Source organism: Taudactylus pleione, unplaced genomic scaffold (genome assembly GCF_031769625.1).
Source record: "Taudactylus pleione unplaced genomic scaffold, aTauple2 ptg000329l, whole genome shotgun sequence".
Taxonomy (NCBI): domain Eukaryota; kingdom Metazoa; phylum Chordata; class Amphibia; order Anura; family Myobatrachidae; genus Taudactylus; species Taudactylus pleione.
Genome location: NW_028284730.1, coordinates 11,211,863 through 11,228,773, shown reverse-complemented (window position 1 = coordinate 11,228,773; position 16,911 = coordinate 11,211,863). Strand labels below are relative to the sequence as shown.

Sequence of the window (16,911 nt, the reverse complement as noted above, 5' to 3'; positions counted from 1 at the left end):
CACTTGGGTTGATATGTGACTAGTGATAACGCTTTTCCATATAACGCTAGAGAGTAAATCACTGGTACGGTCCAGCAGTAATGTGCAGGTGCTCAGTGAAGTGGCTGTGCGGACTATGGATTCAGAACTCGTACAGAAATCACTGACATACTAACAGTTGCCGGATCCATTGTATTAATCAAACATTTTAGGATGAGACACCACTACCACAGCAGATTGTAATGCCAATCACCTGCATACTTCAGTCATCAGGGGCGCAGAGACAAAAGGGAGACTGGAAACTCTCCCAAACTCCAGAATAGAATGTGATCAAATACTTATTTGTATTGAAAAGGGGGTATATTCCATCATATACTGTACACCATTACACCACCTTGGTAAAAGGGAGCTCCACCCTGAAACGGTAACCCATAATGAAATGTTTAATTGATATAAAGGAATTTTCAGTTGTTAGCTTGCTTGTGATTTTTATACATGTACTGGAAGGTACGTGTTGATGCCAGGTTGGCTACGTTCCGAGGGTGTTTGCCATCAGAGATGTGGGCTATGCCATGCATGCATACAGGGAAATACGCCAGGTTTCAGGGACGGCTAGTGCAAGTATGCACTGCAATGATGACGGCTCTGAAACCAACCTTATAGAAAAAGACAAACAGGCTATAGAGATTCATACAAGTCAGTAAACGTATGAATACAGATGTATCCTCATACACTGTGGCTTCAGTCAAACAGCCCCTCCTGGTGCACCAGGTTCTAGGCGACTCAGCTTAGCGCACTCAAAATGTGCATATTATTTGCATAAATAAAACAACTGGAAGTGACAGACCTGCTTTGCTAGATAACACTAATCAATTTAATGTGTGATATTTGTACATCTGTAAACCCGATGGTTTACATACATACATACCGATGTTTGGGGGTGTGTGCTGAGGTCCCGTTCTGTGCATCTGCGGAAAGGTTCCAGCGTGATCGCTCGCAGTACCCCCTTAGGTGCAGCATGATTGACAAGATGGCGGTGTGTCACCCCGCTTTGTAGGTGTACAAAGCCCAGGGTCTTCATCGCCTTCTTCATTTCAGTGAAGTTTCCTTTATTTTGCTCTTTCTCACTACTATCTACTTGCCTATTTTCTCTTCCTCCTTGTTAATGGTCCCCTACCTCTTATAGCACAGGGATACCCTGCGGATAAGCCTACAAACATTAGTATCATTGTTGAATAATATTGTGGTCACAATGATTACAATGTAATACAGCGCTTCTTATAATAACTAAATACAGTGCGCCTGATTCAGAGGTGGACGTAGTTGTAGCTGAGACTTTTTACGCAGCCGATGGCGCTCACCAGGTGCAGTGCTAATCCGCCACTATGTGTATTAGGATGCACCATCAGTCGCATAGGCCGCATCATTGGAGATTGCAGCTACCCTATGGCAGGTGCAATATCCCCGTCTGAACATGACTGTCATTAGATCTAGTTGCTGACTATGACAAGCCCGCAGCACGCCCACATCTGGCTAGCCACCTCCATGTTACTTCCTAGAAACACTCCCTGGAATTGCATGGATCTGCATGCAATTTATCAGTCTGCGTCTTTGTGCAGTAACAATCGGGACCCATGAGCAGTGCAATGCGGCATCGATATTACCTGTACCTCTGAATCAGGCCCAGGGTATTATCTTATTTCCACTGCACTCATCTGTAATGTGTTCTGTTCTGCACAGCACTCATCTGTTATCTAGTCTGTTCTGCACTCATCTGTTATCTGTTCTGTACTGCACAGCACTCATCTGTTCTATACTGCACTCATCTGTTATCTGTTCTCTAATGCACAGCACTCATCTGTTATCTGTTCTGCACTGCACAGCACTCATCTGTTTTTTACTGCACTCATCTGTTATCTGTTCTCTAATGCACAGCACTCATCTGTTATCTGTTCTGCACTGCACAGCACTCATCTGTTATCTGTTCTCTAATGCACAGCACTCATGTGTTATCTGTTCTGTACTGCAGTCATCTTTATCTAGTCTGTACTGCACTCTTATGTTATCTGTTCTGCACTGCACAATGTTCATCTCTTCTGTACAGCACTCATCTGTTATCTGCTGCACACATTTGTTATCTGTTCTGTACTGCACTCATGTTATCTGTTTTGTACTCATCTGTTATCTGTTCTGCACAGCACTCATCATCTGTTATCTGTTCTGTACTCATCTGTTATCTGTTCTGTACTCATCTGTTATCTGTTCTGCACTGCATATCACTCATCTGTTATCTGTTCTGCACTCATCTGTTATCTGTTCTGCACTGCATATCACTCATCTGTTATCTGTTCTGCACTCATCTGTTATCTGTTCTGCACTGCATAGCACTCATCTGTCATCTGCACTGTACTCATCTATTATTTGTTCTGTGATGCTTTCAGGTCTAGGTTGGCAGATTTTGTGACCAACTGTCAGAGCTCTCCTCAATCTGCGAGCGGCTGTATTAGGGATAACTATGCGGCATGCCTGGGGGCATATGCAGGGCTGATTGGTAAGTCATTTATTTCTCTCTGTTAGTGTAGTGCCTGTTTGCTTACTCCATAACATCAGTCTTCTCCTTTCCACAGGGCATGATGTGGCTTTGAACTTCCTGGACTCAGAACCCCATTCACTGTCCATAGGACCTTGGTGCACTTGTGATGGGAGTGGTGATCAGGAATCTCAGTGTGAACTATACCTGAAAGAGTTTACCCAGAACCGCTGCCTACGTGAGTGCAGGAGATGGGAATGGGGGGAAGGAGGAGGTGAAAGTTGTCTGGTGGAACTTAAGGCAACGTTGGGGGGCAGTAAATCAATTCAGAACACATGTATGTCTATAGAACATGCTAAGGATAGGAAGGAAGGAGGGATATTGTTGGAGGAGCGCGCTCTGCTCTGCCTCATCATTGGTTGCTGCTAGAACCGTGTAGTGCGGAAGTCTCATCACAGCATGACATTGTGCTACTGCGCATGTGCAGCGTATCCACATAGAGGAAGGACTTGCCCCAGAGTGTCTTGGGTTGGAGACTCTTGAGTTTGACCCTGCTAAATACCACTACAGTATATCACCACTGGGACTCACTATCAGCCCCTTAGGCCCTAATTCATAGCAGCACACAGTCCGTACACAGGGCCTGATTCACTATGGATCGCAACGGCGATTGCGGCTACGATTACGCACACAGTCTGACTGCAATGGTATGCTTATTCATTGCGATCGCGAAGCAGTCGTAGCACTACATAGGGACGCCCACCTTACCTTACACACATCCGTAATGTTTAGCAAGACTGCAAAACCATCCGTAACATCGAGAACCATCGCAGCCTCACGCACACTTGCACAAGCTCTGACCTTACTCAGAAATTGCTCACCTCATCGCACGCACTGAGTACTCGAGCTGTGTATGGCATCACACTGCCTAATTTATGCACGCCCCTGCAACAGTGTTCGAACGCACTGGCACGCCTGCGTTTCGCCAAACACGCCCCCATCACCACCCACAAATGGCACTTCCTGTCACTCTGCGATGGGTCTGCGTAGTCACTGATCACAGTGCCCGGTTTGTGCACGCGCACGGCGATGCATGTGCAAAACGAAACAATTGATCGATTGCGTGCGTAATCTCAGTTGCGATCCATAGTGAATCTTTCCCACAATGCTTATGTTCACGTAGTTAAGCGATTTTTTGAAACTGTGCATGTGTGAAAATTTCTAGAAACTCCTACGGCGCAGGCGTTACACGGTGGCAGGAATGGCTTGCGTTGCCGGAAACCTCACAAGCAGCCAGGAGCCGGCCAGCCTGCGGTAAGCTGAGGCTTATGGAGCGTACACACGGTCAGATTTGTCAGACTTGTCAGATTTGTCAGATGAACGACTGAACGATTAAACGATTTGAACGATTTGGACGATTTGACCAAAGTTTTGAACGATTTGAACGATTGAACGATTTTTGACTGCATTAAAATGAATGGAATCGTCCAAGTCTGACTGCAAACCCATCAGATGTCAGATATCGTTATCTGACAAACGGGAACGCGCATCGTTGATCGTCCATCATTCAGGCATGTCAGATATGAACGATTTTCCATCAGATATGAACGACTGAACGATTTTTAAATCGTTATCGTCCATATCTGAAGAAAAAATCTGATCGTGTGTATGCACCATTACTCAGCTGGCCAATGCCGGGGAACATTGTGACCATCGGCTGCAATGGTGATCCCAGGCTGCGACTCGGTTGCAGCGTTGGGATCGCAGATACTGACAGGAGGCATCTCTTCTCTTCAGATGCCTCCTGCAGCATTAGCATTTTAGATGGACGGTGTTGCACAAAGGCCTGTGTGCGGCTCTGCAACACTGTCCATCTCTGATTCAGGCCCTAATTTCCATCCGACTCGGAATAGGACGGACTTAAGCAAAATTGCGTAAATCTGCATCTGCGCTGTATGCAGGAACTCGCCATTTATGTCTGACGCAGAATCAGCGCCACTGTATCCAGGTTTAAGGGTTGAGTACGAGGGACAGTGGGTCTCATTCAGACCCGGTCGCAAGCACTGAGCGCTCGCAACCGGTTCGATGTTAAGGCCCTGCGCGTGCGCAAGACTCGGAGCGAGAGAGAAATTCTCTCGCTCTGGAGCTCACTACAAAAGTGGAGGCTGTCGATGTTGATCGACAGCTCGCCCCGTTTTGTAGGCAGTGCAGGGGGGTGGCTACACAAACGGAGGCGTTCCTGACGGAACGCCTGCCATTTTGTGGGCGGCCACACTGACATCACTAGTGATGTCAGTGGGGAGCTTCCTGCTCGATCAGAGCAGGAAGCTCCCTGGGGCTTGCGGTTGCCGAGACCCAACCTTAGGGTCTCATCGCAAGCCCCGATGGTCGCGATGGTCTTGACCATCGCGAGCATCACTCTGGTCGGTCGCTAAAGCTGTGGGTGGTAACTCACAGCTTAGCTAGCGACCAGGAGGCCGCACTTAAAAAATCAAGCGGCCGCCCTCATTCAGAGAGAGCGATCGCTTCTTGAGACCGCCTCTGAATGAGGGCCAGTGTGAGATGCTCCGCCTGATGGCAGATAGTAGCGTGAAAGTCATCCAGTCAAACATGCTTTTCAAAGGGTAATGATAGAATAGACCTTGACATACTTGATACTGTTGATTCATTTATCATAGGCGTGAATTACAGATCATTGTCGGGGCTGGTCACTGTATGGTGGAAATTAGGCAAATCAGGTGCATGATAAAATGTCAGAGTGCATAAGCCGTAACCAATGCAGATTCTGGATCCAGTCTCCACAGTCTCATTTATAAAATAAGACCGACCGCTGATATTTCTTTCCTTATCCCATTAGAAAATGCTATTCATGCCTTCGGCAATGGTACAGATGTTGTACACAAACATAGTGTCCCTAGACCTCCTCACACTACTGCAACTCCACGAGCTGAGAGAGGGCACCTTCTCCCCGACAACCAGAGTGACAGCAACACCCTGTATGAGAATAACCCAGCCAATTGTGACCTGATCCAGGTAAGACCCACTCACTTTACCTGAATCGCAGAGCGGGGGGACATTTCTCGTGTCTACTCTGGAACATGTTTTAGTTCATGCATCTTGTAGTCGTTAGGTCATGCTTGTTCTAATGATTCTGATTTGTGAAATGGTGTCTACATGGCATGGGTTATACGTAATGAAGCTGCAGACTGAAAGCACTAATGTGTGTTGTTTCTCTTTACAGGACATGAAGAATACCAGTTCTGCGCAGTTTAGGATGTGTGTTTCTGAGGTACTATACAGCAACTTCAGCTATTGGGTATCAGGAGATCATAGCTTCATAGAGGAGTAACACAAAATGGAGGTCATTCACAAAGTGCAAAATGGCCAAAGTGCAGCACCAATCCAGTCATGTGCCTCAATTCAAGCTGATGAACTTTGCTTAGCCCCAAAAGGCATGGGTTTGCTCAGCAAGAGGATGGCATGTGAAGAGCCAACAATTGCCAGTAGTGAGGGAGTGGGTTAGACGGCATTGTTGATAGTGGATTGTGCAACTGTGCAGACTCCAAGCACAAAGTACCTCCAGGGATGCTTCATTCCCTGATCCAAGATGGCCGCCAAAGTCGCCATTTTGTTACTGTGTAAGATCGACACAGTGGGAGATGGACATCTCCCACTTAGCTTCATCAACAGGACCGGTTCGAAGACCATGTGGTGCCAGGGCAAAGACTTTGTTTGCCCCCCCACAATAAAAAAAATCTAAGGACAATGCTTTCAATGGTATGCCTCTTCCATCAAAATGTTACTCCTTAAATTGGAAAGTGCATATCTATGTAAGCAAGTAACAATATCATTAAAATATTAAGATGCATTCAACATAAAGGAGGTTGCAACAAGCAGTGTTTCAGGAGAAAATTAGTAAAATAAAAAATAAAAGGACTGACTATCAGTGTCACTCTCAGTTATTTTTCTGTTTTTCTGGCAGCCCCCTGAGTTTTTTATGGGGTCCCTTCAAACAAGTTTTTGTCACTTGAGTGCCCCATGTTTTTATATTTTGCAACCTCTGTGTATCCCCTATGCATGAGATTCTTTTCTTACCTATATGGTGGTCTCTCTGCAACTGGGAACTTCTGAAGAAATTTAGCCTCCCTGGGCAGACAGTGTCATGAGCTGGTATTCAGTTTGCATGTAGATCATTTGATATGGAAGCCACCAGTTTGTGTAGGAATTATGTAAACGTTATACAAGTAATGGTGCATACACACGGTCAGATATGTCAGACGATTTGCAAACGATTTGTGAACGATTGATCGATTTCAGCCTGTATTAAAATTAATGAAATTGACCAAATCTGACTGCAAACACATCAGATGTCAGATATCGTTATCTGACAAACGCGCATCGTTCATCGTTGCCCACATGTCAGATTTTTCTTTCAGATATGAACTGTTTTTTAAAATCGTTATCGTTCAGACCTGAAGAAAAATCTGACCGTGTGTATGCACCATTCGGTTCAACTAGATAATACATAGTAATAGAAGTTTTGAGGCAAGGCAAATGTGAACTTCTATCTATGCTATGCTTCTATGTCTCTTCAGCACCATCCCTCTGCAACTCTAACGTGCCATCCCACGTGTCTCTATAATGCCATATCCCTTGCATGTCTTCATTACCATCCACCTGCATGTCTTCAGCGTCTCTCCAGCTCAGCCCCCTAAATCTCTCCAGCTCTTCTGTCTCTCCAGCTCGCACCCCTGCGTCTCTCTTGTTCACCCTGCATCTCTCCAGCTCCCCCCCTGATTCTCTCCAGCTCACCCCTTTGTGTCTCTTTTTTGTTCACTTCCCCTGGCATCTCTTCAGCTCAAACCCGTGTCTCTCTTGTTACCCCCCCACGCATCTCTCCAGCTCACACCCCAATGTTTCTCTTGTTCACGCCCCTTCCCCCTGCATCTGTCTAGTCCTCCCACTCATGTCTCTCCAGTCCCCTTCCCTATCTTCTTATCTTCACGCCATCACAGTAACTGGTCAGGTGACCCCTTCTCCTATTAGCAGTAGCGGCGCGGCATCATGACCTCACATATGCCGTGGGGCAAAAAATCCATGGAGGAGGGAGAGGCAGTTGCGGCTCATAGGGCCATAACTAGGGTGGTGTGGTATGTGCCACGGCACAGAGCGCAAGGCAGGGGTGGGTGCCGGCTTGACAGACCAGCTCCTCACTGATATCAGTGCACCTGCTCACAGGAAAGCAGGGGCACTGTCAGGTGCACATTCCATTTGTTTCCCCACTTTCTTCTTATTTACAAGCAGCGCTCTACCTCTAGCAGCTGGACCCTCCCCCGGCCTGGGATCAGTAACACCATGGATCAGAGATCTGGAATGATTCTCCCCTCTGAGCCCTCCTTAGACTCCTTCTGTCTCCACCCCCTCCCGTTCCTCTCACTTCCCCTTCAGTAGCTGACATGTGTGAGGCATGATGAGGAGCTGCAGCCCCAGGTTTAGGAGCCCTCTGTGTACTGCACAAGGCAAGCTGGCCACTATATAGAGGCTGCTAATCCATCTGGCTGTTAAACTCTCCAAAGTCAGTCTGCAGCTGTGTGGCTGCCTAGTCCCTGCAGCGTGTTGCAGCAAAAGGGCCCAACAGCCGGAGCCAGGTCAGAGGTTGTGGGATGTTTATGTTTGTAACTAATTACAATGCATCTTCCCCTTCCCAATCATTGACAGCCTGGTCAGGAAAGGGGGAAACCTTTGGTCTTATTAACCATGAGAGTACAACCTGATAAGTGTGCAGTGTGTCTGTTCTGTGTCCAGCAACTGATATTTAAAATAGCATCGCATTCTAACATCTGGGGCAGAATATACTAATGGGGGAAATGCGTTAAAACGCCCAAAAATGCAGACGGTCAGAGTCCCGAAGCCAGCATCCCGACAGGGTTAGTATACCGACAACTGATTGTAAGTATCCTGACCCTACCCCTAAACCTAACCCTCCCTCCCTTACCTCTAAACCTCCCTCCCCGCTGCCTAAACCTAACCTCCATTCTTGCTGCTCAAACCTAACCCCTTTCAAGCAGCCTAAACCTAACCTCTCCCCCTAGTGCCTAACCCTAACCCTCCCCATCCCCCTGGTGCCTAACCCTAACCCTCCCCCTGGTGCCTAACCCTCCCCCTATCCCCACTACTTATTCCGGCAGTTGGGATGTTGGCCCAGGGATTCTGACTGATGTCAGCAGGGCTGTTAAGAGCTGGCCTGGGGGAAGGGGGAGTGGCCAATTATGAGAAGCGTGATCACGCCCCTTTAGAAAAAAAAGAAAAAAAATCTAGTTGCAGCGCTGTGCGTAGGGGAAGGGGGTGCATCTGAGCCCCTCAGACTGGCACAAATCTAGGTTTTGTGTGATCAGTTTGATCGCTCCCCCCCCACAGGCAGTGAAGACTGCAGCCCAGCACACAAAATACAAAGTCTCTCAGCCAGTGAACAGCTCCCACCTTTGAAGTCAATGGTGAGAGCCGCAGGGTTACTAAAGGTGATTCTGGGGTTCTCACCATTGACTTCAATGGTGGGAGAGTTCATTGGCTGAGAGAGAAGGGGGCTGACCTCTCTCAGCCAATGAACGCTCAGATATGGCACTACAAAGGGAAAACCCGCGTCTGAGCTCTTCATTTTCTGAGGTGTCAACCATCGTGGATGGTACCTAGTGCATGGGTCGTTTTTTATTTTACGAAGACCAAGGATGTCTACAGAGAGAAGAGGACCGGTCCAGGTAATGTAGGTGAGTATGTATGAGTGAGTGTGAATGTATGTATTAATCTATACTGTCATGGTGTGTGTATTGTCTTTATTTAAACATTTCTATACAGGTGAACTACAGGTACCAGTGGGCCCTTAATGCCCCGCATGCTGGTACTTGTGGATCTCCAAGTACCAGCATGCGGGGGAGGCTTGCTGGGACCTGCAGTTCTACTTGTAAAGACAATGTTTACACTTATCATTTACACTACACTTTTATACTATCAACCCGGCACCCACCACTCCAGGTTTGCTGGGAATAGCCTCGGGCTCTCAGCCTAGGCCTGGGGTGCCCTGGAGAAGTGGACTCCTTTATTGGGGGGGCCCCAACTCCCCAGGTATCCCCAGCCTGAGCTGACTAACGGTCAGGAGTGAATATTCAGCTGGGGAACCCGGTGATAGGGTTTCCCTGGCTGTGACATTACCCCCCCGCTAGAAAGGTTCCGGTGCTGGTTGTGGAAATTTCAGGGGAACCCTATGCATTTTTTCCCTTCTAATTCCAGAAACAGGACCGGATCAGAGCCCGGTGCTTGTTGCGCTAAGTACAGGGGAACCCTACGCAATTTTTCCCCTGTACACACACAACCAGGACTGGTTATGAAAAGTCCGGGGCTGTTTCAGTTTTTAGGGGGGGACCCCACGTCATTTTTTTTTTTTTTTAACATTAACTCTTTACAAGCTTTTTATAGCAAGATACATGCATGCATCTCACTGATGTATGCATGTATCTGTGTCAAATCGAACTGCTCGTGCTGTAAACGAAAGCATGAAGTTCTATTAATTTGGGAATTTGCAGTTCGATTTTGAGTTTGTTTTTCATTTGATTTGCAAATCGAATGTTAGTAATGATAGGATCCTTTAGTCCTCTATGGGAAAATATCAGTGTTTTTTAGAAATTCGATTTCATTTGAAATTCCTTTTTCTGTTCGATTTGACATTCGACTTGGGCTTTAGTAAATCCCTTCATAAAAAATCGAACCAAAATTGAATGCAAAATCGAACATTTGTAAATATACCCCCAGATATCTGTCCCACATAATTACACTTCCACATACCTGTACCACATCACTTACACCTCCACATACCTGTCCCACATCATTTACACCTCCATGTACCTGTCCCTCATCATTTACACCTCCACATACTTGTCCCACATCATTACACCTCCACATACTTGTCCCACATAATTTACACCTCCACATACCTGTCCCACATCACTTACACCTCCACGTACCTGTCTCACATCATTTACACCTCCACATACCTGTCCCACATCATTTACACCTCCCCGTACCTGTTACATATTATTATACCTTCACGTACCTGTCCTCCATCATTTACTCCTCCACATACCTGCCCCCATCATATACACCTTCACGTACCTATCCCACATCATTACACCTCCACATACCTGTCCCACATCATTTACACCTCCACATACCTGTCCCATATTATTACACCTCCACATACCTGTCCCACATCATTACATCTCCACTTACCTGTCCCACATTATTTACACCTCCACATACCTGTCCCACATCATTACACCTCCACATACCTGTCCCACATCATTACATCTCCACATACCTGTCCCACATCATTTACACCTCCACATACCTGTCCCACATCATTACACCTCCACATACCTGTCTCACATCATTACATCTCCACATACCTGTCCCACATCATTTACACCTCCACATACCTGTCCCACATCATTACACCTCCACATACCTGTCTCACATCATTACATCTCCACTTACCTGCCCCACATCATTTACACCTCCACATACATGTCCCACATCATTTCCACCTCCACATACCTGTCCCACATCATTACACTTCCACATATCTGTCCCACATCATTACACCTCCACTTACCTGTCCCACATTATTACACCTCCACATATCTGTCCCACATCATTACACCTCCACATACCTGTCCGTCATCATTTACACCTCCACATACCTGTCCCACATCATTTACACCTCCACATACCTGTACTACACCATTTACACCTCCACATACCTGTCCCTCATCATTTACACCTCCACATACCTGTCCCACATCATTTACACCTCCACATACCTGTCCCTCATCATTTACACCTCCACATACCTGTCCCACATCACTTACACCTCCACATACCTGTCCCACATCACTTACACCTCCACATACATGTCCCACATCATTTACACCTCCACATACCTGTCCCACATCATTTACACCTCCACATACCTGTCACCCATCATTTACACCTCCACATACCTGTCCCTCATCATTTACACCTCCACATACCTGTCCCACATCATTTACACCTCCACATACCTGTCCCACATCACTTACACCTCCACATACCTGTCCCACATCATTTACACCACGTACCTGTCCCACATCATTTACACCACATACCTGTCCCCCATCATTTACACCTCCATATACCTGTCCCTCATCATTTACACCTCCACATACCTGTCCCTCATCATTTACACCTCCACATACCTGTCCCACATCATTTACACCTCCACGTACCTGTCCCACATCGCTTACACCTCCACGTACCTGTTCCACATCATTTACACCTCCACATACCTGTCCCTCATCACTTACACCTCTACATACCTGTCCCACATCACTTACACCCTCCACATACCTGTCCCCATCATATACACCTCCATGTACCTGTCCCACATCATTTAGCCCATTATTGAGCTGTTTAGAGAAATTCACCTGAAAACTGACATCATTATTGCACAAATTATGTTAGTTACCTCTCCAAGTGGTTGAATATACATTGGGAGCGATGTGCCAGAGGTTCTGCACATAGGGCCTGATTCATCACAGATCGCAACTGCAACAGCGTACAAAAAAATATGCACAAAAAAAACATGAATTTATGCGAGTTTGGAATTGGTTTGCAAATGAAATTCACAGTGCGAGTTCACCATGATAACGGCTCGCAGGACCTATCTCGCTCCTAATTCGATTGACCCCTATGTGTTCTATGACCTGTATTTTTCATTCTATTTTTCAGTCTATACCGTCATATTGTGTCCTATGTGTTCTGTAACCTGTGTTCTTCATTCTATACCGTCATCCTGTGTCCTATGTGTACTGTAACCTGTGTTCTTCATTCTATACCGTCATCCTGTGTCCTATGTGTACTGTAACCTGTGTTCTTCATTCTATACCGTAATTCTGTGTCCTATATGTTCTGTGACCTGTATTCTTCATTCTATACCCTCATTCTGCGTCCCACAGTGTGTCCTGTGTGTCCTGTACTGTCCCACATCAATGTCCAATTTTTCTGCATTCTAAATCTTTCTTCTTCATTTAGTACCGTCAGGGTGTATTGTATATTTGATATTTACCTACTGTGTGCTCTATTCAATACTTGAATACTCAGTAATGGATGACTCATAGAGCAATCTATGTTACGTGTCATCAGACAATGGCTTATTCACTATATTTTGTGAAAATGCTTCTTGATGGTGGAGGCCTTGTCTGTACACTGGCATGTCTTCCGTCTGTCTATACCAGGAGCATGTATATACTGAGCATGATAAGTTCTCATGTCATCCTCTAGACTAGAACCTACAGTATGTGCTAAAGTGTGTTAATCCTTGCTGACATCCCTCCTAATATATTGTATGTCACTGCACTTCTTATAGGCCTGTCACGCAGCCTTGCATTATAATTACACCATCCATTTCTTCTCTCCACAGTCACAGCTCAATTCAGACCGTATACCGGACTTAGCGATATATGAGGACCACTCCGGGATATCTCGGCACCAAGCCAGTGCTTTCTACACCCTCATCGTCCTGTTTTCCACTGTTCTTTATTGACAGTGCCCTGACGGACGGGGAAGACAGGGAAATTGTGCCTTCCCTGATGATGAATGAACTTAAAACTTGTACATAACCCAAGTGAGCCCTCCACAATGGGGCGTGGGACAGCGATCTTACGTCTAGCAGACAGAGATGAGGCACACACAGGACTAATAACATCCTGTGTACAGTCACCTGCCGACCTCTCCAGCACTGCAGCTGCTTCTAGATAAATATATGACAGTGGTAGGTAGAACACAAGTCTGTAAGTTAAATATATGTATAAATAGGATTAAAAGGAATAGGAGTGAGTGACATTTTTTTTATGGAAGTGAGAGAGCGATGATCTGCAGCAAACAGCCTACCGGAGAGATGATCTGCATGTATACAGCGGGCGAGACTTCAGGAGTGATGCTCTGCAGATTTCTATTGGGATGAAATTATCAAAATGAAAGTTACTGAGCGGATTTTCTGTCCGTTGAATAATGTTACAAATATAATGACATGAGCTGACCAAAACTAAACAAATTTACTTCTGAACCCACAAGTAGGAAAATGAATAAAATAGAAGAGTTACAGTACCTTCAAAATAACTGCGCAGACAGCGTCTATCGGGAACCTGGCAGGAGATGAGTTAGCAGCGGGAAGCTCTGCAGCTCTCGCTCCCTGTATATAAATATCTTTATACTCCTTCTGCAAATCTGCATTTTTCTTCATTTAACGAATTAAAATGTATTGACCCCAAATGTCTCATTCATATTATTACATGTATAGAAAAAGTGGTTAGACATTCCCGAGGGATGGTAGGGACGGGATGGAGGGAGCGGGGTGGGCCGGGAACGTGGTTTAATGGACACATACACAGATCCTTGGATGGGTAAAATAAACCGCACCGAGCTTCACAGTGTGCAGATGAACCCTGATTATGTGCATGACATGACAAACAATCACTGAATCCAGAATTAATATGCTGAGCTTCCTGAGTCATCTATTTCAATGTTATTTTAATTCAACATTAATTATCATGCCTCTATAAAAAGTAGAACAACCAAGTAGCTGCACCTTTGTGGGCAGGGGCTGGCTGGCAACTATTTGCCTGGGGGGCAAGTCCAGGCAAATAGTTATATGGGCAGTGGCCCATAAACAACGGCTTATCCTTAAATAGAGATTGTGAGGTCTCGCGTGCAGACCGACCGCGAAACCGTGTCCTAATCAATGGCTCAAATAGGGATGTTAGATCTAGATGCCTGTCATTTTACCGACGCCGGAAGACCGACGCCCGGCATCCTGATCGAAGTGATGCCGGGCGTGGACAGCCGCGCGGGTGGGAGGGTTAGGTCTAGGGTTCCCGGGGGGGACTTAGGGTTAGGCACCCCCCCTGGGAGAGATAGGGTCAGGCTAGGGGAAGGGAGGGTTAGGCACCCCCGGGGGGAGGTTAGGGTCAGGCACCCCCCTGGGGGACTTAGGTTTAGGTCGGCGGGGAAGGGGGGGTTAAGTTTAGGCACTTAGAGGGGGCATTAGGGTCAGGCACCCCTAAGGAGGGTTAGGGTTAGGGGGTAGAATTAGGTTAGAACATACTTACCTTTTGACGATCAGGATTTTCACCCTTGCTGGGCTGCTGCTGTCTGGATTTGAACTGCTGGACATGCGTCCAGCGGTAATACCTACTACACCCCTTTTAATTTACAGTGCTCTACTCTATAGACATTATTGTACGTAATCACATTTCTTTCAATATATAAAACTTTTTTATGCCCAACACCCCCACTCTTATATAATCTATTTTATGCCTATAACTCCCCCAAACCTTTATATAGTCATTTATTATTTTATTTATTAATTAATAGATATTTATATAGCGCACACATTTCGCAGAGATTTACAGAGAATATCATTCACATACATCTCTGCTCCAGCGTAGCTTATAAATCTATATTCCCTGTCACACGTATACACATTAGAGTTATTGGTTTTCTTTTGTCAGAAACCAGTTAACCTACCAGTATGTTTTTGCAGTGTGGGCTTAAACCCCCACAAACATTGGAAGAACATACAAACCCCAAACAGAGGACATCATTCAGACCCGCTCGCAAGCGCCTGAGCGCTCGCAAGTTGGTCGATGTCTGGCTGTGCGCACACGCAGCGGCCGCACTGCGCGTGCGCAAGCCCCGGAGCGAGAGAGAAATTCTCTCGCTCTGGGGCTCACTACAAAAGGGGCGGCTGTCGATGTGGGTAGTGTGTAATCAATTATTTATATATATCTATATATATATATATATATATATATATACAACCTTGGTCACCGGCACTCAAAGAGATTCAGAGCTTAAAGGCATGTCCCGCTGGGGTGCTCACCCTGGGGTATTTACCCCTCCAATATACTTCTGCGAAAAAAGCGGCACTCCCAGACTTCAAACAACATGAGTGTTTACTGCATCAAAGCATCAACGTTTCGGGGTCATCATCCTGATGAAGGGGGATGACCCCGAAACGTTGATGCTTTGATGCAGTAAACACTCATGTTGTTTGAAGTCTGGGAGTGCCGCTTTTTTCGCAGAAGTATATATATATATATATATTGCGGCAGCAAGCCAACGTAGGGACCGGCCCAGCGGGGACCGACCCGGGGGGCAGATGGCACCCTGCCCCCCGGCCCAGCCCGCCACTGTTTGTGGGCACTAGAAAAGAGATCCATGCGCTGCTCTACAGTTAGTCATATAAAGGAAATCACTTTATATTTATATCTATATATATAGGGAGCACTTTTCCCTAAATGCACATATAACACCTGCAGGAGAGGCCCCAGTGTATTGTACATTTATATTTACTTTAACTTCTTGCATGTCAATTACCGCCTGCCTGGGGCAGCTGGGTGCCGTTGCAGGGTCTTGCAGGCTGTGTGGGGAGGATGGAGACCGCGCCCTCCAGGCACCCAGAGACTGATGCCTGCTGCTGTTTCACGTACACTTCCCCCCTGGCTTCGCCGCATGGGCAGAGACATCACAACGTTTTGATTTCTCTCCACACAGTGGAGGAGGTAGTGGCTGAGCAAGGAGGAATGGAAGAAGGGAGATCCGGGGGCAGCCGAGGCTGGGACTCCAGCGGCTCGCTTGCTATCAAACAATGCAGCGCGGAAGCGAGTGCCCGGCAACTCAAATTGTTACTGTTGCTAATGGACAGGAAGAGACAGGCGGGAGCGCTGCACATGTGTGTGTGATGTATTGCGGCAGGCGTCTGGTGCTCTGGCCTGGTAATACAGAGACTGCAGGGCTGACTAGATATGGCCCTGCCTGTACTACTACCCGATCGGATGCGGGCCGCATGCGGCCCGCGGGCCGGATACAGCTGCCCGATCGGAGCTCAGCTCCGATTGCGGCAGCAAGCCAACGTAGGGACCGGCCCAGCGGGGACTGGCCCGGGGGGCAGATGGCACCCTGCCCCCCGGCCCAGCCCGCCACTGTTTGTGGGCACTAGAAAAGAGATCCATGCGCTGCTCTACAGTTAGTCATATAAAGGAAATCACTTTATATTTATATATATATATATATATATATAATATATATATATATATATAGCCGTTTCTAGAGGCTGAGGCTTCTAGTGCGCACCCCCCCCTCATGCAAACAAGTACAACAAAGTAAGTTTGCACGCTTCCCGGAAAGGGGGACGTGGCCTTACTGTATGGGGCGTGGTCTTGCAATAATTATTATTTATTTATTAACAGTTTCTTATATAGCACAACATATTCCATTGTTCTTTACAATTGGAGACATTAATAGAACAAAACTGG

The 16,911-nt window shown here is 46.6% G+C and overlaps 1 protein-coding gene across 1 annotated transcript in view; it reads left to right on the top strand.

The window, feature by feature from the left end:
• GFRA2 (GDNF family receptor alpha 2) overlaps nt 1-13,867 on the top strand; it is a 49,895-nt gene extending 36,028 nt beyond the window's left edge. Inside the window, exons 5-9 of the mRNA XM_088443251.1 lie at nt 2,421-2,530; nt 2,607-2,747; nt 5,367-5,542; nt 5,751-5,798; nt 13,017-13,867. Of these exons, the coding sequence (XP_088299377.1) occupies nt 2,421-2,530; nt 2,607-2,747; nt 5,367-5,542; nt 5,751-5,798; nt 13,017-13,139 (598 nt within the window). The 3' untranslated portion in view covers nt 13,140-13,867. The remainder of the gene's footprint in view (nt 1-2,420; nt 2,531-2,606; nt 2,748-5,366; nt 5,543-5,750; nt 5,799-13,016) is intronic.
• Nucleotides 13,868-16,911: the final 3,044 nt, after the last annotated feature.